At 42.8% G+C, this 26069-nt stretch overlaps 1 protein-coding gene across 1 annotated transcript in view; it reads right to left on the bottom strand.

Annotated features, from left to right (window-relative positions):
- The window catches only part of sema6bb (sema domain, transmembrane domain (TM), and cytoplasmic domain, (semaphorin) 6Bb), a 59326-nt gene extending 34810 nt beyond the window's left edge, over positions 1-24516 (bottom strand). The window contains exons 1-9 of the mRNA XM_070908600.1: positions 24402-24516; positions 22706-22820; positions 17048-17108; positions 16834-16896; positions 7846-7944; positions 6267-6357; positions 5628-5747; positions 4825-4913; positions 3767-3984 (exon numbers count right to left, since the gene is read on the bottom strand). Of these exons, the coding sequence (XP_070764701.1) occupies positions 3767-3984; positions 4825-4913; positions 5628-5747; positions 6267-6357; positions 7846-7944; positions 16834-16896; positions 17048-17108; positions 22706-22820; positions 24402-24510 (965 nt within the window). The 5' untranslated portion in view covers positions 24511-24516. The remainder of the gene's footprint in view (positions 1-3766; positions 3985-4824; positions 4914-5627; positions 5748-6266; positions 6358-7845; positions 7945-16833; positions 16897-17047; positions 17109-22705; positions 22821-24401) is intronic.
- Positions 24517-26069: the final 1553 nt, after the last annotated feature.

Below are 26069 nucleotides of genomic sequence, written 5' to 3'. Positions count from 1 at the left end.
AAATCCAAGCTCTTCTTTCATCCCTCTTCGAGAGGAAGGGCCTGGGGCTTCAGAGGTGGATGCACAAAGGAAATGACAACTGGAGGCGATTTTATACTCTGGAAGCAGAGACTGAAGGATCCCACAAATGCAACTCCATAACAGTTGAGGAGTTGGTATGTGGCTGTAAAATGAGCACAGGCACATGAAGAGATGAGTAACTTGTCCAGGGGAGACTCCGGTGGGCCCCAGTAAAACCTTGACTTCATCTCGTCATTCCCATACTACAGTGCCATATATGCTGCATAGGGCCAAATGGCAGGAAAGAATAGCTATTCCCCCACTCTCAGGTCCCGCTTCATGCTGTTTTCACTGCACCCTGCCAGCCAAAGCAATTTGTCTGGCAAGCACTTAGCCAGTGTGGAGCAGTGGGCCACACGGGGCCAGTGGGAGTTTTGCAGCTCACCTCACACATTCTCTCTTTCTCTTTGTGTTCATTTTACTCCATCACACATGTCCTTATCCATCCATCTAAACCTCCCTCTCTCTCTCTCTCTCTCTCTCTCTCTGTCTCTCTTGGCTGGCAGTTATTTAAAATAGGACCCGGTGGCAGTTTACCCAGGCAGGGGTGTGTGTGTTCAGCTGGTTCTCCTCTGTGGCATGCTGTAAATGCTGTTATCTGGCAACCATTGTAAGTGTGTTTGTGCAACTATGTGTTTGTGTATGAGAGTGGGAGAGAGTGTGTATGTCTGTGTGTGTGTGAAGCATCCATCTGTCTGTGCAGGCAGTGGCCTCTTCTCGCAGCGTAGCCCCTTCCAAACACACAGATAAGATGCAGCTGATGAAACAGTTTTAGATCTCAGAGAGCGAGGGATGCACGTGTTGTCCATTATTGACTTCCTCGTCCTTGAGTTTCTAATCCATCTCTCCCCCTCTTGTTCACTATCTCCCTCTTCATTCTCCTCTGTGTCTTCTCTCCTTTCGCTTATTTACTTGCTCATTGTCTCTCAAGTTTTTCTTCCCCTCTTTCTGTCCTGTCTCTTACTGGGAGGTCAGCAGACCACTGCTTTGAAACAACATCCTGCAGCTGGTAGCTTTATTTTTCTGTCCTAAGAAATAGAGATGGTATTATACTCGGACAGGGGTGGACTTCACCTTCGGGTGGGCTTAGTCTCTCAAACTAGATTGCCTTTTCATCACATTTTGCTTTGCTAGCTAGCTAAATAGCTCATTTTGGCTTGAAGTCAATGTTAGCTAGCTACCTAGCTAACAAACTTTTGTTGGGATTTCGGAAATACCCACTACTGCAGTTGATGTGGACAACAATGCAAATTCTGAAGTAGCATATTCTCAAAGTAAAAAAAGGTACCTAACTAATGTTAACTTTACTTTGTGTGAAAACAAACAGTCAGACTCAGACTGGTCAACATCCTTTCCCCTAACATTATCGTTTTATGTTAAGTCCCACTCCACGGTGCTGTGATTGGCTGGCTCGTTACTCTGCCGCATCCTTGTGAGTGGATGCACCGGTTTCAACACTAGTGACACTACTGATGTTGACAATAATGTAAGAATAATACAAATTCTACAAGTATAAATTTGTTGTTGATACAGTCGAAATCCAAAAAAATCACATTACTGTTTTTCAGATTATGCAAATCAGCAAAGAAAATGTATGGTCTTTTAAGGCTTTTCAGTAGAGCAAGGTGAGTTGGATACGTGGCTCAAAGTCAATTAAACTCAGGGTTTGGCTGTGCCAAAAATTCTAAGTTTTCACTTTTTGGCAGTTAATTATAGCGCCACCATGAGGCCTCTTCCTCTCCATCGACAACTAATCCGATGGCAATGGGCTCCATACTGCATTTTCATTGATCTGCAAACAATGTAGGTGGAGCTAGCTACCTACATAGGCCGGTCAGACAATGAAAATGCATGCTGCCATGGTAACATAACCAAGGTTGCGGAGTAGACAGGACAAGAGGTTGCCTTGTGATTCAACAGCACTTAAACTTCAGGACAGATTGCACAATACGCACACACAATTGGGTTACAGAATATTTTTGGGTGGGCTGACAATGTATTTGGGTGGGCTAAAGCCTATGTACTGGGACCACTGACAGTTGATAGTTATGCTGCTGGCTGCATTTGAGCTGGAGATGGTATTGATTTCAGACCAGAGTCAAATAGCAAGCAAGTATTTCTATGTGTTTGCTTCAACAGGTTTACACTCCCAGACACACTAAGTGATATCAGGGCCATTCAGATAGTGTAGGGTGAGTAGGCCATCACAGAAAAAGCTTACTGAATACTTGCCAATGATTTGAGCCACTTAGACTGCAATATACTGTAGCAATACTGTATAGATCATGTTTTTCTCACTAATAGCTAAAAAAAAACAGCATTTAGTGTCTTCAACAAAGCACAATAAGTAGATTACGCTGACTGTACCAGAAAAGAGACATAGGACTCAAGGAAACTGTTTTGTTTATTCTCACTTGCAGCAAGGGGAATTATGTCATTGCACTGGCAGTTTTCACACTTGTTTTGGGAAAATTTTAGACTCAACACTAGATTGAGTCACTTGAGAACATTAATGTCTTTCTAATGTAGAAGCAAATTTATGTTTCGTGCATCAGAAGGATCAGGAGTATGCTGTATGTGTAGCTCACATAAATATTGTTGTCATATTCCTTCCTTCTCCCTGTTTTTCAATTTATCTTGCTGTTTGTGTTGTCTTTGGCTCTGCAAATACCAATAATCCCCCATTTAACAGGCAGCATCTCTCCTCGCCTCTCCTCTCACCTTTTTTCAACAAATCACCCTTTTGTCCTCAATGAAAGCATTCCATGTGTCTTAAATTACTCTGTACCCCACAATCTTGACCTCTGTGCCTCCACACAGCCTCTTTCATTTCTCTGGGGCTTTGCTCGGCCTGTAGGAAGCCTTGCTCTTTCCGACTTCATAGGTGAAGGAACAAACTATGGTGGTCCACTAAATATTTAAGGTGAGCCACGAGTGCTGCTTCACACTGGGTGTCTATCTCAGTCTCAGTGGGAAGTATGTCAAGACGTATCTCTATGTCTGTGTGTTTCTTAGAAAAACACTCTCAGTATGATTGAATCCCCTTTTCTCTTTCCAGAGAGGACATGGATTGATGTCCCTCCACTTCAGCCCACAAAGTCACACATGTATTCACACACATACACACAAAGAAAGCTTGTTATTCGAAGGCAGACAGGTTGAGTATTGATCTAGAGCAGAGATTCTCTACCAGGGTCCACACTTGCTTGGGGCTATGTGGAACGATTATGGAGTAGTAATAAGTAGTAGTAATTTAAGTAGTAGTGATTTGAAAAAAAGAGAAATTGAGTCAGCTGGAACGTGTGCGCAAATTAGTCAGCAAGCTTGAAACATTTGGCTAAAAGTAATGGTGAAATATACTGTAGCTAAAATTAATGTATAGAAAAAATTTAAATTGTCCATTATTAGTTAGCCAAAAATAATGAGTTAAGTAAATTAGCTAAAGGTAATGGGAAAAAAATAGTTAGCTCAAACTAATGGATAAACAGTAACAAGTAATGGATAAATGGTTGAAATAGATGGTGGTGTTGATGAAGGGGTGATTCATCTGACAGGGCTTTGGGGGTACAGCTGACAAAAAAGGTTGGGGAGCACCGATCTTGAGTGTTTGTCCTTGTGTGCACATTTTTTCTTAGAAAGAAAGGCACATTTTGTTGTGTTTTTTTTAGCCTGTTTACAGGTATATGTTAGTATGTCAATGCTGTACCTGTTAGCAGGTGTGGAGAACACCCCCAGGATTATGTCCCTGCCGTGCATCCTGATGATGGGGCTGGTGGAGTGGAGCAGGTTGAAGTAGAAGTGGGAGTCACCGGGGACGGAGCAGTTCAGACGGGCCTTCAGGAACGACGTCCACTGCTTCTCCAAGACGCGCTGAGACCCGCCCTGATCGCGTTTGCACACCCGCGCCACACGCGACACCACCACCTGCGAGTAGTCAAGCACAGAGAAGCAGATGTAGGTATACTGACAGGCATATCTGTATAAGCACAACTCACTTATAACTCCAATGATAAGCTGGGGAGTTGGGATATATTTCCTAAGCTTTGAGTTTCATATTCAAAAAGGCATATTTAAAAGCTCTTTTCAACTCCAGGGTGATCGCTACAGAGTCATTTGCATACTATTAGCATGCTATTTGCAATGTGGAAACTCTGTTTTGACAGATCATTGTTTTATAATGGTACATTTAATATCAATTATTCATTACAATGTCAGTGCATCTCAAAATTGCTTCTTTGAACACCTTCATCCACACAACGGTGATTCTGTTTAAGTATCCATTTACTCTGCTCTTTGTAAACATGTCAAAGCCTGAGACCTTGTGCAAGCACTTCTTCCCAAAATGTGAATTGCTAATTCATCAGAGGGTTTCCTGATGCTGACATGTTTTCATAAAGATGTATCCCCAGCTCTGGTAAGGACAGGAAATATACAGAGTGGCTATGAAAAAAAAAATAGCTTCTCTCAGGTTAATAGTTGTTTGCTCAGACTGTGATTTGTCAGATTAGATATGCAGACAAACAAATACGAGGAAGAAAGGTCAGTGTAGCTGTGGGAAAATACTTAATATTGACATCCAAATAATAGCAGCAGAGAGATATTGGACCGGCATCTGCTTTCATGGTGTTGCATTTTAACGAAACATTCACATATTCCTCCGCAGTCCTTTTAAGATGCTCTGAATGGACCAGCAGCTCCTCTGTGTGAATACTGAGAGTTCAGAAAAAAAGGAAGATATGTTTTTCACCAGAATGACTTCTATACCTTCTCCAGGTAATTGAACTCCATGGCTATCTCTCTGAAGAAGAAGTAGATGTGAGGACCCCACTCCACAGCACTGACAAAATACGGCTCTATATTGTGAGAGAAAGAGGAAAAAGTGTGAGCGAGAGAGAGAGAGAGAGAAGAAGAAGGGGGAAAGTATATGGGAGAGGTGTGTGGAGAGAGAAGGTTTAATGAAATATACTGTAGATGGGCCATGAGAAAGCACATAACATACAGCGTCTCCATTTGCAAATGTATCATTCACTCCCACGACACCGAGGTAACATGAGGGCAGTGAGAAAGAGGCACAGGCCATGCTTAATTTCATTACATGGTGAAAGGGGATTTCACACCAAACAATAAGCGCATTATGACTCCCTGATGTTTCTGAGAACTCGGTTTCACGCTATGCATCCGGCGCTATTACACCCGGGACCGGCTACAACCTGTGTGTCTGATGTTGTGTATTTTTTCACTGTCCCATTGTCATCATTAGGTTCGACCCTGACGTGGATGGTCCAAACTCTGTCAGGGAGCAGTGAGTTTGACAGCTTCGTGTCCAGTGACCTGAACGCGGAGCTGGCAGGCTGCTGACTCGGCCCTCTGCTACTGACATGTGTATTGATCCTGCATGCTGCTGAGTGACGCGGAATGCGCACTCAAAACATCAACGGCAGAGACGATGCTGACAAAAAAGATGTACTTGGAAAAATTGTGGCCATGCACCTACACACACACTCAAAAACACAAATTAACGAGCATACAGAAACACACATACACAGTGTGCACATGTCTGTAGGTACCTCTGAACCACTTGGAGTCGTGCTTGACGGTGCGCAGAGCGGGACTGTCCCCAAGGCTACGATAGATCACTGCATCAATGGCCAGGAAGTCTGTCACTGTGGCTGTAAACAGATTCCCCTCTGAAACACACACACACACACACACACACACACACACACACACACACACAGAATCACTAGTGAGTTGGACTGCCTACCAAACTGCAAACAATAAAGCGGGAATGAACGTTAGTGCATTAAGAAAGTCCTGTATCATAAACATGACATGACTGACCACTCAACACTGTAATTTTAGTAACATAATTGCACTTCCCAAGTAAAAATCATTTTTACTTATTTTTTTTATTTTTACTTCTAGCTAATACCAGATAATGGGATGATGGCTGAACAGTAATGGCTCCCTACAGTTTCAGCCACAGAACACTGTTGATTTGATTATAGTGTTTAAAACCAATGAAGTAAACAGAGGAGATGAATAAAACTGAAGAATCACAATTGCTCAAAAAAAATCTCTTTCATGGAGGAATATTCTTCAAGGATATTTATCGCTGTGATCACTACAATTACAAAAACTAAATTGTGCTGTGTGATCCACGTGCAGGGGAGGAGGTAAAGGCTAAAACAAAAGGTGTGTCTTACCTGCAAACAGAGCCACATTGGCGTGTTTGGGGTCATAGGGGCATCTCGCCATCCCGCTGACCGTGTCTCCTACCATCTCTAGAGTGTCTCCCTGTTACAACACACACACATATACACACACACACACGCACAGATGAACACATCAATCAGCAAACAATATGAATGAATCTACAGCAGCATCATGAAAACAAACAACAAAGACAATGGCAATTAGGGAGTGTTACCATAAGTGCAAACTAATGATTCACTGGTGGCAATTAGGCGCAGCAGCAACAACAAGAGAGCCACATTCTCATGCATAAATAAAACAGAAACTCACACACACACACAGATACATAGGGGTCCATACACCCACATAAAGTCGTGCACAAATTTCAATCTCTTACTCACAAACATACATGTATATATAGTAAAATCTCTCTCTGTTACACACACATTTAATTCACAAACACACGCATTCAGCCAAAAGCACACTATTTCAACAGCACAGTCTATAATTCTCATCCACGGCTGAAACTGAAATAATTTATAGGTGTCATTTCATTAAAAACCAGCTATAAATAAAACAGTAGCTAGCATCGCTAACTAGTCCCCAGAGAAACAGACAGCCTATCAGGCAGAGACAGGTGCGTTATACACTGTTGTAGAATGTCATTAGTGGCTGACAGATAATGGGCCAGGTACGTCTCAGTGTTCAACTGTTTGAAATGTGAGAGACTGAAAATAACACTTATCTGAAAAAGCCTTTGATAGTGAAAGTTTTTTATTTTCTTCCTTTCCCTCACTTTCTCCAACCCAACTGTCTTCATCCCTCATCTAATATTCCTGCAGAATGATGTGAAATCAGCCGAGCCCATGATTAATATTTATGTGTAGTTTTTCTTCCACGGGTTTGAAATCGTTACTGTAATTGAGCGAGACAGGGATTGGTTGGGAAGTGGAGCGGCTTCAGGTGGATGGTGGAGGACTCAGGCGAGTTGAATACGAAGCATCAGACTCTTGACAAACATATTTTGGACACAGAGGAGGAAATATTCAGAGTGCACTGTGTCGAATTGTCAGTCAAGACTTACACTTGAACCCTGGTGTCTCTTAAATTCTGCCTCCAACTGGGGAATTGCTTTTCTTTCTTAACCATTAGCACAAGAAATACAACCGGGCAAACAAGTCACGTCTCCACCCTGACTCTCTGAATACCCTCCTCTTCCTCGTCTCGGCTTCTTTGTGTTCTTCTTGATTATCCGTCTCTGACTCTCAATGATAACAAGCTCGGCAGACCACAAAGTTTAACCACCGAGAAATAACAACTGTTGTATCTCAGAACTGCCAGACAACAAGGATAAATAAGTCCTGGGGAGGAAAGCAACACCGCCTCGAGTGCTGAACAAACAACTCTAATCAAGCTGTTTTTCACCTGAACAGGCGTGCTAATTGTTTTGAAAGCGAGGCCTCTGTTTGGAAAAAATAGATGAGGCATTTCTCAACGACATCAAACCAATCATAATGACTTTATCTTGACGTCATGACAGGTTTGGGACAGGTACAGCTGGAATAGTAGGAGTGATCAGTCTTTACTTACAGTGTAGTTAGCACATAGCGGGTTGAAGGCGTTGGTCCCACACACAAACAGGCCTCCTTGTCTGCTGAGCAGCACCTTCATGAAATTACGGCATTCATCCTGCAGGAAAGGAGAGAAAAAAGAGTGGGAGAGCTTAATATGCAGGAGGGGTAAAACTGAAGAGAAGAAAGGCAAAATGACGGAGCGAATAGAGGAAAAACTGAGTTTATTTTTCAGAGACTGATTATCCAAACCGCTCTGTGAAATGAAGCTTTTCAGTTGCCTGATGTGTGGAATTATCACACCATTAACGCTGTCAATCATATTGATACAGTCTGAACGTAGCCTGCAGAGACTTTAAGTGTCTACCCTCTTCATATGCACACACACACACACACACGCAAACACACAGAGCTGCTGTTGACTGACAGACGATAATCCAAACCAGCTCCAAGATTTTAAAACAAGCCACAGATTTAAGGCTAATTTCTCCACTGTGAGGCGTCAAACTACACGAAGCCTGCTTAATGACTAAATAAAACCGAGTCACAGTTTCATTCTTCTATGCGTGTTCTTTGAAATGAGAAGTCGTGTGAGCACCACATGACTTAATAGCTGCTTTTCCCCCACAGTGCCAGGATGTAATAAATGGTGGTGTAGTGAAACTGAGAAAAATGACTTTCAAGTTAATCTCCTGCCTCGACAAAAGTATAGTGTGTCAGCGTGTTTATAGTAGAAATGACTAAAGACATGTAACCTCTGATTAACGCTTTACACTGCTGTGTGAATCACACAATGCTGCTTCCATTATTTTTAACTATTTCAACCACTTAGCCAATACCTTTAGCTATCTATCTATCTGAACTGTTTATTCATTACTTTTAGCTACAGTATCTACTGTATTTATTCATTAGCTAACTAGTTTTCACGCACTCGCAATTGCAACATATACATCAGATTGAGATAGAGATGCAACGTAATAAAATAAATTAGACATTAAGACAAAAAAGAATATGGACAATTTGTACATAAAACCTTTGTTGGTTTATATATTTTATATATTTCTGGCTTTAAAATGAAGCAATATCTACTATTGAACTCTCACCACAGGTTCTGGCCTTAATGTGGACATGAATTGTGAGCAGTTCAATTAAAGAGTTGTTTTTCTTTTCAGGTTGTTTGATTTGTTGGATTTGACAGCAGGAAGAGGAAAATGTATTCCGTATTTCACAAGAAGAAAAATATATAGAAAAGTTGGAAAAATATAAACATTACAAACTTACATATATAACAGAAAATATATCATTCTTTCTTTTATTATCTTGTGACCCCTCAGATGTATCTTAGGACCACTTGAGGGGGTCCTGATCTCTAGCTTGGGAACCACTGTCTCCCTGTCAACACATAAATTAATCTACATGTGCAGGAATTGACATTTTTCCATGGGTATTAAACCTAAATTCCATTCATGGCCCTTAAAAGCCAAAAAGCACCGACAGCAGTTTGCCTTTGCAGGACCGAGTCCTCCACCTGTGTGTGTGTGTGTGTGTGTGTGTGTGTGTGTGTGTGTGTGAAGAGTGAGTGGTGATGTACAGTAGATCACTGGTGGACAGCAGCCAGCAACCCCCCTCCCCAAACTACTAGTGTCCCAGCCAGGATGGCACCAGCTCTGCCACACACACACACACACACACACAAACACCAGATGGGGGTCTACTTCAAGACCCCCACCTGCAGTGATGTCATCGGGAAGAGAAGGAGAAAGCAGAACTGGAGCAGAAGTGGTGGTGGTGATAGCGGGTATGTCAAATGACTGTCTGTGCGTGTATGTATGTGTGTGTTTGTGTGTGTGTGAGTGAATGTGGAAGAGATCAGAGGGGAAGCAGTGATATGAGAGGCGGGTGAGTGTTATTCCAGATGCTCCACCCTACACCCTTCTACCCCTCCACCTTCCCACTTCACTCCCTGCAGGGTTCTCGTTTTTCAACAGCAAAAAAACAGGAAAGAAGGAAGTGTTTTCATGTGTGAGTGTAAAGAGTGTGTGTTGGGGTGCAGGGGGTGTGTCAAGTGTGAGGTGTAAATTTCTAATGGCGCAGCACTGTGTGACAAATTGAGGAGCGGCTGTGACAGTGTGTGTGTGTGTGTGTGTGTGTCACTCCCCCACATACACCATGTGTTCATGTGTGCCTGGTGCATATATATCTGTGTGTGTGTATCACAGCACAGATGCATGCTCATGTGCGAGAATCATTTGCATGCTGTTTGTCGGTGGGGTTGCAGTCTGTCAGCTTGGTCAGAGCTGTAATCACAAAGCCAGATGAAGCACTCTTAATAACAACCCAGTCCCACTGCCAGCATCTCAGAGAGGGGATAGATACTTAGTGGAGCCAAACCACTGCACAAATGTACGCATTTGGCAGTGCCTGTACACATAAAATGAAACATTTCATGACAACAGGATAAAAAAAAAGTGTTGGATCCTTCGTTACATTTCAGCTATTGAATTTTGATTGCCGTTTGCACTTTACAGACTTCGTCAAAATTCATCCCCTGCTGCATACATGCTGTTCATTAACCCACATTCATCTATTCCGGGAAGCAATTTGGCACTTTCAGGTATGGGCCTTTCTTTATTCAAAGCCCGATTCAGTAGGCAGGATTAGGGTTTTACTACGCTTTCCACAATAAAAAAATAAACCAATTACAAAGGATCAAGCAGTGAATCACTGAATTAAACAATTATATATAAATCCAAATGCTGTACATCCTGGTGCCTCCTTCTTCTCCCCTCTGCCTCCTCCCCTCTCCCTGCTCCCTCGCTCTCTGGGCAGAATCCAGACAAAACGCCACCTGTGCTGGCTGGCAAGCCTTCCCAGAGACCCAGACGACTGCAGCCCCCCTCCTCCTCTTCTTCCACCTCCTCCTCCTGCTCCTCTTACTGACAGCGGCAGAGCTGCCTGGGCGCTGAAAAATTAATCTGCAGCACAGATGAATTACACAGGAGCACGCGTCTGAGTGCAAATATGGACGTAGTTGTGAATGGAGGGGAGATTTCAAGAAGAGCAAGAAAGAGTGTGGAAAGACAGGGTGGGATGGTGCACAAGTATGTGTGTGTGTGTGTGTGTGTGTGTATGTGTGTGTGTGTGTGTGTGAGAGAGAGAGTAATAAACTAGACGATACACAGGCAGCAGGTTTTTAATCAGTCTGTTGCTCTTAAGGCAGATGTCAGCCAGGCTAGTTCTACTCTGCAGATGTTGAGTGCATTCCTCGCCTCTTAGATTCTCACAGACATTTTCCTTAGACACTCCAAAAGCATTCATAGACATATAAATGCAAGTGATCACACACACACACACACACACACACACACACACACAGTCAGAGGATCGACAACAGGTTCTCTGTTGCTATAACACATCTGCTCCAAACAACCTGCAACAGTCAGACACCATTAAAGCCGAGGAGGCTCCACCTTCTGCATCTGCTTTCCATCTATTGTCCGGAACTCAACCTTTAGTCAGCGATGATAAACAACCTTTTCATTTGCCTGAGCTCAGTGTTTGCTCTAATGATGAGGCTTTCTCTAAAAACCTAAACGAACATGGGTTTTTACCTCCGGCTACAATCAAGCATTACCGTGTTTGGTCTAACCGAAATACAAAACAGGTTTATCATAAAATCTTCCACACAAAAAATAAAGATATACCACCATACTCTCATAAAAGTTATCATGATGACCTGCTTTAGTAATGTTCGTACCATAGAAGCCATCTAAGGCAGTACATCAGGGGGTCGTATTTAGCAAGCTGCTCCTCTAAATCTCCAAAGTTTCCATTACATGCCTGGCTGAACTCCTGATGTTAGCGACCAGGGAGAAGAGAGCATTGCTGTGCCAAGAGCCGCCATTGAGCCAGAACTCTCCCACACACTCTCACATGCATACACATTTACTGTGTACACAATACACACACACACACAAAGGTTTGGCGAGCCCTCTTCTCCATTCATTAACAATAGGCTTGTCATTTCCAGAAAAATTCCCTGACGCACAATTTTGACTGAAAACAGTGACTCTCCATGACAAGAAGTGTGTGTGTGTGTGTGTGTGTGTTTGTGTACATGTGGGCGGAGGATAAATTAACAGCGGTACCAAATTAGCAGCAATGTGCTGTTCTGAGTGCTGCGGTCTTACTCAGCATGTTAAAGCTAATCCGCGTCCCTCTGCAACCCTTCTTCCCTGTTTGATGGTAATTCTGACTGAACACACCACAGGCCACAAACAAACATCAGACACCAGAGGGAGGGAGAGAGGGAGGGGAAGTGAGATAATAGAGATAGGAGGAAAAAATGAAGAGACACAGGGAGAGAGTAAAGGAAAGAGAGACAGAAGGGAAGGAAAAGAGAAAAAGACTGAGCTTTTCCAAGCCAGTCAGCCATGTGGCAGCCTCAGCGGTGAAGCCGACCTGCAGCAAGACCTACAGATCGTGGGGTCAGCGGTGCTCCACTCCCTGGTGAACAAATACACACACCAGACATTCACACACACACACACACACACACACACACACACACCACCATTCAATCCTTGACCACAACACTTAACCTGAATCACCCCTGGACAGCTCTGCCTGACAACCTGCTGAGGAAATGGTGACAAATTGTCACTTGACATGTGATATTGTTTGCTTTGCCTGTGAGAGAATTTGGGCTTTTTGGGGACTATAAGAAAAGAAGGCTCAGCACACTTCGGCAAGGATTGTATGATAAAGCCAGCTTTTAGTCACTGAACCTTCATCAGAGCAAATTCTTTGAGAAAAGCTTGTAATGGCATCAGATATGTGCTTTGTCATGAGAGCACACATGCTGTAGATCCCTACGTCCAAACACATAGTATGCCCAACAATTACAGCATATCACAAAAACTGAGGATAAATCAATACAGAAGGCCAAAATAAGGGAAAATAAATACTGCTCAAACATGTGGAGTTCTCTGCTTCATCATTACATTGTTGCTTTGGAACAAAGTGTGCAGAGCCTTCTGTTCTCCATATTTGATGGTCTTGAGTTCAGTGATTGTCTCAAAAGTATTTTTGGGGGAATATAACAATGGCCTGTGATACAAAAGATACAATAAAGGTTGAAGTCGAATGAACTTCGGTTAAAAAAAAAAACCCCATTTGAAATAGCAAAAACTTTGGAAAAACAAGAAACAAGCATTGGTGAGATAAAAAAGGACCACAACTACAAGGAATGAAAGTGACTCCACATGTGGCATTTCAAATTGATTAATTCAGGAGCCAAAAAAGAAAAGGCTGTGAAACTGAATCTTCTGCCTGTCCAACCCAGAAAAGGCATTTGGGTTGGACGATTGAAAACCCAGAGCTCCTTAGAGAGCACGATCAACGAATTATTGATCAAACAATCTTGCTAAGTGCTGCTTATAACGATGCCCAGTCGCTCTTTAAAAGCGCTCTATATGGAATTGCCTTTGTTTGCATGTGCATGCCACGCTGCCATGGCCTGGCGTGTTGGCACAGAGCCAACTCTGGGGAACGTCTCACCCTCTATCTCTTGCATTTTTTTTATGCTTTCATAAGAGGAGAAAGGGAAGGAGTGAAAGAAGGGAGGGGATGACAGAGAAAGACATGAAAAGGGCAAATGCAGTGGAGATAAAGAGACAGCGCAAAGCAAAGGACAAAGGAAAATATGACGGGAATATGCAGAGTGAGTGACAGCGGGGCCGACTGTTGCATTCATCAACAATCGTTTGGTCAACACGGGGGAAGAAAAAAGGCAAAAGAATTAGGATATTGAATTTTCAGCCTAATTAGTGAGAATACTATGTCCTTTGTGATCAACCAAGCAGAAACATTTAATTACAAAACCAATTAGGTGGTGGTGAATGTGTCACATCTGACACAACCATCCCCCAAGCAGAACAGGACGTTTTCAGGAGGTGAAGTGGAGGAGAGAAAGGAGGGGGGGGGGACACACAGAAAAATGACTGCTTGACAGTTGTGTTTGTTGCGATTTGTTCTCTTTTTAATTGTGTTCATGTATGTGGAGGAGAGAGAAACAGAGAGAGCAGATTAAAAAAATGACACTCATCAAATCATGAATATGTATGAATGTACAGTGTATATAATGTACATGAGAGCTGGTGATCCCACCCACATGTATGTAAGAGCCTCCATGTCGTGTGTGTGCATGCATTAGAGAAAAAGATTGTTCCTTTGTTAAGTATTCAGTCAGCTCGACCTCCAACATGATGAGCAAAACAGACAAAAACAAACTAATGCTTTTCAATACAAAAGCCCTGCAGGAAACACTGTAGCTAGACAACACATGATATATTGATATTGTGATATAAAATTCATATCTTTAGTTATCATAACATCAAACTATATCTCAAACTAAGTCTTTTGACGGTGTACACATTCCTGCCAATGACCAACTCCAATGATCGACAGGTGGCCGTAATGTGTGTAAGAAAAGTAGCAACGCACCAGCAACATGCAGGAAAGAAGAGGACAGCAAGCTAGCAAACATGAATGTAAACAATGCAGGTTTCGATGTTTCCAAAAGAAAAGTATAAATAGAAATGTTTTAAGAGAAAGGAAATGCATTCAACACAACGGCATTTGGTTAGAAACACTGACGTGAGATGTGTGAAATGACTCTACAGTCACTTTTGAGAATATAGTTTGTGTTGTTGTTGCTGTTGTTGTACAGGATTACATTATACTGCCAGATATGTGTAGTTCAGACTTTTTCATACAGCAGCTGTTATTTGTAATGACAATAATTGCATTTTAGTCCCAATTTAGTAAAAAACACTGACTACAGTGACTTAAAAACATCTGTATTGGCTTTTAGAAATCCGTATCGGCTGTACCCGAGTAAGTGTGTAATCGTGTGTGTGTGACTGTGCTTGTGTGGACATGCATATGCACAAACAAGCACATCCATTCATATGTGTCTCAGCCCAGAGAGCTGACTGAGAGGACCTGGCAGTGGTCTTATCTTCCTCACATTGCCGTGTGACTCACAGCCTTACCAGGCAGCACAGTCATTAGGGGCAAGGAGACCTTTCATATCTCAGTCAGCCCCACTGCTCTCCTCAGGGCCGGCCAACAGGGACCCGCACACCCCCCCTCTCCTCTCCTCTACTTTCCTCTCCTCATTTCCTCTCGTCTCCTCTCCTCTCCTCCTTTATCTACCCGCCTCTTCTCTCTCACCTTTCTGTCTCCCTCTCCTCCTCCTCTCAGCCTAGCTTTTTGTCTCTGTCCCTCTATTCTCCATTGTGTTTCTGTCTGGCACTGTCTCACACAGATTTAATGTCAGGTGTTCTCTCACTGTGTTAAATAAGTCATTTTTTTCTCTGCCTGGAGGGGACAGAGCCCATGTTTCCCCCCCTCCCCGCCAACCATCACCACTACACACACACACACACACACACACACACACACACACACACACTGAATATGGGCTGTTTATGTGTGGCAGACAGCAGCTAGGGACGTGTGTGTTGGAGATATAAGAGGTATTCAGGCGTGGGCGGCTGGTGGCTGCTGGGACGTTTCACCCCATCTCTTCCTCACCGCCTCGGTTTCCCAACGCCCACCTGCATTTTCTGAGGGCACAAACCGCATTCCTAACTCATGATGGTGGAACAAGTGGTGTATAGATAGGAGTGGCTCTGTTCTTTTGATCGATGTGTGTGTGTGTGATGGGTTAGATGAGCAGGGACAATGAGATAATAAGCGGTTGAAAGCCCCCCTCTTCTTGAGGCTGTGCCAGCAGGCATGACAGTCAGATGACGGGCACAATGAAACCAAAGCTCCAGGCAGAAAGGTAAAACATGCCATAATAATGTGAGTAAGAAAGAGGGATAGTGTAATACAAAATATAAAATGAGTTCAACATATTTCCCTGAGAAACTGTCATCCAATACAATTGATCCGTAATTCTATATAATCTCTAATTGTTTTGGGGTTTTACCCAGATTTTATGCCCCTGTGCATCCAGAACATTCAGGCTGCTACGAGACACTGCTGACTACCTTGAAAAACAACTCAAACAATGCTCCCAGCAAAAAAAGTGAAAATTAATGGAGAGAAAATTCCAATTAAATGCTGAAGTAACTTAAAAATCAATACAATTGTGATACAAATGGTATTTTGAAGTCAGTTTTTCAGCCTGAGTTTTGTATCATTAATTATTTGATCTGATTTGCTCGTTTTAACCTTTTACCATCAATAAAATCTTAATTGAAAGAATTGTTCAAACTGTTCAATGTCTTTTTAAAGTAAAAGTGATGTTTTGTCATTATCAATTATGATGCTCTTTAAAGCAGCTATAATTAATATATTTATATTAACGATAGGTCAAATGGCTTCTTGTGTATGAAAGGTGTTGCTCAAAGTGAAAAACCCAAAGACAATTATGACTCAACTCTGCAGCTATATGGAGCATTTTAACATTTTTTAGCTCATTGTTTTGGTTTTCTGGTAAGCAACTTTACTGTTTTGGTTCATTCCCAACCACCTAATTTTCATCCACAGCAGGCAGCTATTTTAAGCAAAAAAACATCTCTGATAAACCCACTGTACACTACCTGCCCAGACCAGAAACTAGCTGATCAACGTAGTTTAGCATTTAGCTTTAGCATTTAGCAGCTAAAGAGCCAGATATTACACTCAGGAGTTGGTAGAGACCAAAAACAGAGCTAAAAGGAGAGTGAATATTGAACTTGGTGGCCAGAAACACAATTCAAAATGAATGCAAATGTTGCTCCATGTCTGCTGGATGTGTTTCTGCCATATCAACTTTATAAGGTGATAACATGTCAATGTTGTGTTTACAGGTAGTTGAACTGCCCCCGTGTGGCCAAAAAACCTATTAATGCAGGTTTAATGTGCTGTTTTTACGATATTATGAGAGAGTCAGAGAGAAAGACAGAGAATATATCTGTTTTTAAAAGATGGCGACACAGACACACTGTCTCACCTCATGCTTGCCCTTCATCCTGCAGATCCTGATGTCATTCTTGTTTGACTCCCATGTTCTTTTCTATACAGTAGAAAACACACACACACGCGCTACTGGTTAGCTACATTTGCATTTCTCTTTAGTAGAAAATGACATTTCCCAGTCTAACGACAAGTAATACATCCACCTAAAGGTTGTAAAAGCTATCGGTGTCTGTCCAGAAGGGGCTCACCTTGCTGTAGAACATCTCGTCTCCTGCAACGATGTCCAACTCCACGCGGAAAAGGTCATCCCTGGAGAGAGAAAGAGAGAGATAGAGTATGAGTGGCAGTCAGCCAACACAGCACTATCCAAAGCTTAAGGTAAGACAAGACACAGCACTGAGCAAGTGCAAGTGAATACCAGTTGCACAGCAGAAGTACAGCACAGATATTATTGCTAGCTAAGGACAGTGCAGGTCGATAGAGGATTTATTTTGGATGAAATCCAAGCCACACACTTAATACAAACTCTGAGTATGAATATCTCTGCTATATATTGAATCTGTACGGTTTTACGACTAAATAATTCGGTTCGTGCAGCGATGTAATGCATACATATTAGAGACATCTATTCTTTAAAGTTGATCAGACCCTCAGAGATTAGGGAACAGCTCTACAATGTCTTCCCTTTCTCCCAATACATATGAAAAATGGTACCCGACTGCGTAATGATGTCTCATATTTCCCCTTTGCCGTTTGCCTCCGCTCATTAAACTTGACTTGCTGCATTGAATTTGCTCCTAGGCCCAAATTCAGCTTATCAGTCTTATTCAAAAGCCTGAAATTGAATTAATGGATGATTTAATCAAGTTGTTACACTGATGCTTGCACACCCCCACATGCTGCCTACACGTGGTCCAACCCCATGCATGTATGCATGGTATTCCAAATGCCGCTTTCTTGTGCTCTTAATCTGCTGATAATTCTTCAGTAACCTTGGATGTTCAACAAAATGAGAGTTGGGCTAGGCAGCTAAAGGCTGACGTTGGCATATTGATCAAGGCCTCGGTATCTGCTGGGATGAATCTGAAGCTTGGGCTTCATCTAAGCAAAGGGCCAGGCTCTGAATGGGCTAATCTGTAAATCTGCCATAGCCGCGTTATTGCAGCAGTATCGATCCCATCTCTTATCCAGCTCTGCCTCCCATCTGTGCTGCGTTTTCTCCTCGTTTCTCCTTTTTCTTTGACGGAGGGAGGGGCTCCTCATGCATGCGTCCATGTACGAGCTCATGTGAGCATTCATACCTCCTGAGAGTGTGTATCAATGCGCGTTTGCATCTGTTTTTTCTGACAGAGAGAGCTGTGAGAATGTGTGCATGATGAGAGCACAGGTAGGCCATCAGGTTGCTCCACTCCTGAATAATTCATCCTCACTTCCTGTCGGTCTGTTAGAAGATTCCCACTCTTGCTCAACCTCGCAGAGCAGGACAACGACTAAGTGGCGAAGAAATGCGAAATCACCAAACACTTGCTCGGTGCGTCCCTGCTTAACAGGTCAGAGTTTAAGCGTTCTCCAAACAGTGGAGTGTGAGGCATAATCTCATCCAGGCTGCTTCAGCGTTGTCTCAGCATTAACATAATGAATATAGCACCAGGCCTCCTAGTCAGAGTGGCTGGCAGCCAGCACTGTTGCCTCTGATAGTGCAGAGGAGGGGGAATTATTTAGGCTGCTGCTTCTCTTCCTCTCTCCATCTCCTCTCTTGCCTTCCAGGTTGTTTGAATGATGCAAAGCCCATTGCCTCTATGTTTTTGTTTGTTTATACGTATGTTGGTGGATTTAATGTGTACTGCATGTGGTAGAAGGTTAGGATTCAGGGTAAGGACTAACATGTGAACTGTGTAAAGATTTCATTATTCTTTATGTTGCAGGATGTAAGCGCAGCCTCAACTCATAACTCACAAAGGCGCCAAATCCAGCCCTAAAACCTACAAATCAAAAGTCTCCTATTTCCTTCTCCTCGTCTGGCCTTATGTATGTGTGTGTAGGATGTGCGCGTGCCTGAGCTGTTATTTCATAAATGCCTCGGACCCTTTTTGACCTGGCTAATACAAAGTCAACAAGGAATCAAGAGAAACTGTCAACATTTCCTACATTTCTGACTTGACCGGCTCATGAACTTTCTCCCCAAACAACAGCAGACTCAAGGTCAAGACATCTTAAGCCTCCAAGTTTTCCTATATTTCTTTTCATTTTTCCTGCTCTTCTTCTTACAGTGTGCAGGAGAAGCTGCTCCACTGGATGACACTGAAATGGGCAGTACTCAGTGGCATGTCTGCCTGTGAGTTTGCATGTACCAGTTTGTCTGTAAATATGTGCCTCCTGAGTAAGTAGCCGTGTCCCAGTGCAATATTACATACTAAATTCTAACAAGTCAATTTGTAGTGCTCTCAAAACTGAAAAGTGGGTATAGTAAAATCCTGTACTACCCACTGAGTTCATTGAGAGAGCAAAGTTTTGGTCAAAGATCTTCTTCAGGCATTAAACTCACAGTGCTTCAAAACAACATCTGTATAGCTGAGCCTAAGGCTGCTTCAACAACCAATCAAAAAAAGGAGACGGATCACAAACACCCTAGACAACTACGTCTTAATAATTGATAACATACAGACAAAATAAAATTGAGGCAAGAAATGTACCAATGAAAATACAATAGAAACCTGGAACTCCTGTACAAGCAATACAAAATAATATTTATTAAGTAATCATAATTCAAAAAGAAAATATATTATTTTTATATATAATATATATACATTTTCTGGTATTCCTAGTCTTCTATGATAGTAAACTGAATGTCTTTGGGTTCTGGACTTTTGTACAAAACAAAAACCTAAGAAGATATTTTAAGATTGCACACACGTTAATTTTCTCTGTAGTTTGCACTTTGTGGTTCATTTTGTCTTCATTTAGTTTACTTTGACCTTTTGACCTCAAATATATTGAAGGTTCAAAGTTGTTGACTTTCTGCACTCATCTTGTATGATTGGCAAAGTCCATTAACTTGTTGCACACTAACTGCCAAACTGTATCTAATGAGGATTAGTCCACAGTGCACACTTTATAGTACTAGTTTGTAGTGTGTCTATGGTATGTGTCCATGTGGGTGTCTTCCCCTGTGTATTTGTGTCTCTCCCCACACACTTGTCCTCGTCTGCATGCTCAACTGCCTCTGCTAGGCACTCTACACCGGAACAGCCTGGCAGCTTCACCTCCCAAGCTTCCCGGTCTTTGCCACAACTGAGCGTCTCTCTGTCCGTCTGCCATGAGGCATTTGACCTGGCTGTGACCTGGCTGTGACCTCCGGTGACCTCTGAGGTCAGCGTCTGTGGGATAATAAACAGAGCAACTTCCAACCTGGCGGCAAGTCAACACACTTTCCCTTTTCCACCAAATGCAAAACGTAAACACGCACAGACCCAGATGGCAAAAACCTCTTGCGCTTTATCACAATTGGAACAGTTAATCAAGAGTTGGCTTCGTTCCTTTGGTCATCTTGTCAATAGGTAAACACTCTTCAATTGGTTTATATATTGTGTGGATTAGCCCTTTGGATCTGATTTGAGGGCTGAAGACCACAGGATCTACAGCTGCTCATCTTGACAGCAATTGAATGGGGCTTAACACAGCAAGGCGCTTTACTCCACCTGCCACCAGCCAAACACATAGTTTACTTTCATTTAGCAAGGATGGGAAGAAGACAGGGAGAGGTAGCTGCTCTCAGCAGGTGCTTGGGGCAGGGATTCAGCAGTGCTTGCAGTTTGTGGAACAGCTATGCTAATGGTGACAGGATTTGGGGATGAGTGAGGCGTCTTATCAGGCCATGCACTCTGTACGAGCTTTTGGCAGCCATACCTGCCACCACACAGGTACTTATTTATATATTATACATTTTAAAACTCTGCCTTCCCTGCTGGGCTGGCTGCGGCTCACACAAGAACATGGATCTGTTTCTTTCTAGACTGATCATTTTCTGCCTAGAAGCCGCAAACACTATTAGCCACTTACAAGAAATATGTAAATATACTCTTGAAACGCTCTTTCTCTGAATCTCTCATGGTGCCGTCGACCCCCCCCCGCCTGTCTCATCTTTCTGCCTGTCTGTCTAGCGTTTCATTATCATCCGGTTGGCTGAGACAGTCATATCAGTTTACTTCTACTGTTCAGTAAGAATTTCTGCAGCTGTAAATTGAAATTAACGTCTCTCAGACTGCTTCACAGCTCTTGTTATATTTTAAAGCAGACCTGCAGACTGCAGTAGGCAGCCGTAGTTGTCTGTGGGCAGTTTTACTATCAGGCTGTGTGCATGTGTGTGCTTATAGACCCTCTCAGTGCAGACAGGATGGCTGGAACCATGTTACACAGTTTGATGTATTTACTACCAATTCTCAGTAGTGAGGTTAGACCAGCTGGAGGCCAGGGACTGGGTCATTTCCTGGACCACAGTGGCGTCTCTTATAGGAAACCACTTCTTCTTTCAGACTGCAACTACAGCAAATAACCAGCGCCATATGTTGGAACTCTCATTTTTTTTTGCATGTTTCAAGCTAAATTATTTTTTTGACAACACGGGCAGTAAATCTTGATGTGCATGTTTTTTGTTAGCTCAGTCTGTTTCAGGTCGGCTCCTGAATGGCTCCAGGGGAGCAGCACATGTAGCTTTACAGTGTAAACCTGGTGCTGCTGAGCGGGCCGTCCTCATCTGGCCCTCCTGACCACCAGGGCTACTGTCTGTCCAGGATCAGCACATTCACCAGACTGATGGGGGACCACCAACATATGGAGACCAAACTAGGTAATATTTGCCTTAAAATTAAGCAACTGTAACAGATTGTGATCTAACTAGCACATTCATTTTACCAAGTAACCAGAGATTATAGATTAAGAGATTATAGAATTTGTGAATAGCAACTAACAAAATTATGCCTGGAAGTTTTAACGTTTAAATAATAAAGGGGTGATAAAGTGTGAGTTGGTGGTACAAAAAGACTTGAATAAACTGTGTGAACTTGACCCACTGGCTAACTGACAGTTAGCTATCTAGATAGCTTGTTAGGAGAGCTATTGTAACTGACTAGAGATAGTGTGTTCATGGCTGTTTGGATATATGCAGTAAGCTTGCTAGCTACAGTAGTTCACCAACTAGGCCTGTAAACAGTAACTACTTAAACAAGCCTCTGACAACGCCTATTTCGTGAGGATGCGTGGAAGAGCTTTGCGGTGTCACTTTCTGAGCTGACCAGGGCTTCACCCTTGATTTTGTTCCCATTTGTTTTGTGCACAGTAGAAGGTGAATGCAAAAAACCTGAGGAGAGAACAATGGTCACACTGCACAAAGAGCCTTGTTTTTGCATTATAAATAACAGTCATGAGTCATGTTGTTCTCAAGCCCCAGTAGCACAGTTTTTCTTTCTTTCTTTAGCATGTTGAAACACTGACCAAAGTGTTGGACCAACCAACTGATATCTTCATTTAGTCCTGCCATAATTAATAAATTCAACAAGGAACACTTAGCTCTATACAGCAATACTGATGGTATGTTTTATAAGTACATTTAGGTTTGAGGCTCAGACACTGTAACTCCTAAAATCATTTCTGTTGAATAAGGCTAATGTTGCTTGGCAACAAATGTGGTGATAATAGGCCATCCAACAGATTTTAAAGCTGAAAATGGCTCTGACAGATCTATATTTGTGCTTGTATATGTGTGTGATGCAAGCAATCAAAGACATGTCACAGGTCCCAGATGTCTTGAAGCTAATGAAGCTAATTCTTACTGTAGATAAAGCTATAAATCAACTGCTTATGCTATAAGTTAATTAGTATGTCTGTGTGTGGGCTGATGTGTGTTGTACCTGGCTCCAATGTAGAGCGTCCGATTGACTTGGAGGATCCTCTGGATGTGGAGAGGCTCTTGTCTCAGCCACGTTCGGTGGGGTCGGCCCAGAAACACTGGGTGTCTTCTCACCACTGTCAGCGAGTGAGAGACAAAAACACACAATGGCTGATCCCACACTGACATCCATCTTTGACAAAAGCAGTCAACATAAAAGTGGTTTTGTGTTAAGTTTGTTTTGACAGTTCAGCAGTAGTAACAGATATTCATGGTGATGTGGAGACAAAGTTTGAGACCTGCATTTGAAACAGCAGCATTTCTGCTACATTAAGCATACAAAGACACAGAGCAGAGCACAAGCAGAGATACAAGAAACAAATAATCTCCTGAAAATGAAAAAGGTCTGAACTATACCTCCTATGTCACGATTATATTCATGAGTTTTTGTTTGCTGACTGATTGGGACTCACTTTTGATGAATTGTTCATTTACATGCTGCTTTTTGTTGACAGGTTTGGCAATACATGTTCTCCCAACTGATTCAGATCAGTCAAAAAAGAGAGACACACAGAGACAGGTGACATTTAAAAAAACATCAAAAAGGTAAAACAAAATATTCAAAAAGTGTTTCAGAGGATGAGGAATTCTGTACGTGGAGGAAGGAAAAGCTTAAGGGAGAGAAATATAGAGGTGGTGGGGCATTTTCAGCATGTTCTTTTTATCATGTTGCACAGAGAAAAACTAAAGGTGAAGACAGAAGCAGAAATAACAGCTACATATAAATCTGATGGATTTGTGTGTAAAACCAGCATGGCTATCTGTCTTTGACCTTGACTGAGGTGAATGAGAGAGTATTTTCATCTGATATCCTTTCATCCTCTCTCTGCTCTTCCATCATTACTTCCTTTATATAGTCTATAATCCATTCATCTGCTTCCTCTTCTTTTTCAACTCGTCTGCTTCTGCTTTATTTCTATGCTGTAATTTCTTCCTAGAGTATCTATGTCACTCCGTCCTGGGACCCACTGTGATTCATCCTTCTCGCTCCCTGTCCTCCATCTTTTCTCTCTCTGTCCGCCTCCACACTTCCCTCTATTTGTCTTGTCTGTCCATCCAGATGAGCCTGCATTTGTTACTACAACTTATACCTGCTGTAAGCCACGACTGCTGAGTCTAATGCAGCCGCTCCAGTGTAGCTCTCAGTAGCCTGACAATATCTACGTATTGATACGTCGAGAAGGGTCTGGGCTCAGCTGGGAAACCATCTATCAATATTACTGAACTGCAATCAATCAGGGTCTGGTCTGAGCTACAGACTGCCAAGCTGATATGGAGACTCGAAGTCTGAGTGTGTAAGGAGCTGCGTCTCTTGAGGCTCTGAGTGTGTGTGTGTGTGTGTGTGTGTGTGTGTGTGTGTGTGTGTGTGTGTGTGGGAAAGTCATGAATGTGAGAGTCCCATCCTTCACTCTGATCTCATTCCTGAGTGCGACCCCACACCTCCTGACCTGGACACCAGTCAACACCCTTCGTGTGAGAGCTTGTCTGACCGCCGCAGCCCACACCATGACCCTAAGCGTCCTCCATGCCCCCCCCCCCCAATTCAGCACCCTGCCTGTTCAGGCCCACACCTCATACATCATGACCTGGGAGAGAGGCACACAGTGGGGGTGGGGGGAGTAGGTGGCTAGAGGGCAAGAAAGTTAGGAGGTCAGTACCTTCAGTGGGGATGAAGTTGAGGGGTCCCGGTTCCTCTGGGAACGCCGAGATGGCCGTTCGGAGCAGCCAACACAGCAGGAAGAAGGAGGGAGGGGCCACGATCGCCATGGCAACACAACAGTGGAGTCTGTAGAAACTGAAAGACCAAAGGAGAAAAGGGAGTGAGTGGCTGCTAAATGAGGCAGAGGAGTGAGACTTGCATAAACATACACAGACAGAGAAGCGTTCACTCACTCAATCACTGACTAACTAACTAACTGGCTGGATGGTTTCTTTGACTGAAGCTCCATCTTTGTATTCCCACAGCCTCTCTCCGCCCTGATGTGAGGGGAGATAAATAGCTGCTCGGAGCGAGCGATTAAGTCATCCACTGAGGGAGAAGTGTCCAGTCAGCTCTGAATGCAGCCAGATCACTGTGGCACAACATGACCACATCAAACATCACACCGCCCGTGACACATCTGAGAAAAATGAGGCAAAGGGGCAAAATCTTCTGCAAGACAGAGTGTAATGTATGGCCTATAGATGAATGGAAAATCTGTATATGCAGAGAGTGACTGAAAGGCTCAATAACGCTCCAGACATCAAGCATTATCCAGGATATTAAAGAGGCCGAGAGAGGGAGAGAAGTGGAGGTTTACTTAAATTAAATGCTTGCCAGCGACGCAAATCATCTCTTTGACGGCAGACTTAAACTGTCGGTATTTTTCATCGGACGGCACAGAGGCACACGCAGGTCTCGGATGTGATTCATGTGGAAATACAAATGATACCCAAATTAAGTTACCCTCCACGATCCATCTAAAAAAAATGCATCGAGCACTCTGCCTCGCAGGGGAAAAGCTCTCAGAAATGCTATTGACTTCAGCCACAAACCTCAGATAGCATGACTGGCCGGCTGCTACCTCTGCGTGCTGTTACTGCAATTGTGCTGCTGTAGCATGTGTGTGGTGGAATTCAATGTGCATCCAACAGGCACTTTTATTCAAGTTGTTATTATCTTGAGCTCTGACTCATCTGTAATCATCTATCAATTTTTCCCTCTCCATACGAGCCTGGCATGGCACTGTGTGCTTCCTAGAAATTTCTCAAACACTCTGTAATTTATAAAACCCCACAGCTCGACTTTCATCTTGTAGTTTCCTTAATGCTGAATACAACATCCAGCAATTTGCTTTGAAAATCAAGTGGAGAGGCCTCCCACCCCGACTGCCGCAAACACAAAACATTTCAGGCCCAATTGTAACATCTTGAATTTGACTATTCAAGATCAAATTTCTTTATGCAAAACTCCTTAGCATTTTACTGTGGTCACAGAGGCACAATGTGTAAAACAATGCAAAACCAATCATGTTGCTGAGCGTACGGTATCCCCTGTTCACCCCTCTTTTCTGTGTTATCTCTCTTACACTCTCTTCCTGTCTTCTTTAGTTCAGTTCAAGTCAACTGAACTGCATTGTGGGTTTGAGAGCTTTACTGGCAAAGATTACATTTTGTTGCATATTGTAAGCTAGCTAATAAAACATGAACTATAATCAAATCAAAGCAGCTGTAATAAACAAAAACAACTGAAATAGGAAGTATAATACAATAAATAAGACTAGATCAAATTAAATACACTACAACCAAAGGTATGTGGACACCCGGACATTACACCAATGCATGAC

The sequence above is a fragment of the Enoplosus armatus genome, chromosome 7 (genome assembly GCF_043641665.1).
Source record: "Enoplosus armatus isolate fEnoArm2 chromosome 7, fEnoArm2.hap1, whole genome shotgun sequence".
NCBI classification, from domain to species: domain Eukaryota; kingdom Metazoa; phylum Chordata; class Actinopteri; order Centrarchiformes; family Enoplosidae; genus Enoplosus; species Enoplosus armatus.
This window is presented reverse-complemented; position numbering and strand designations above follow the sequence as displayed.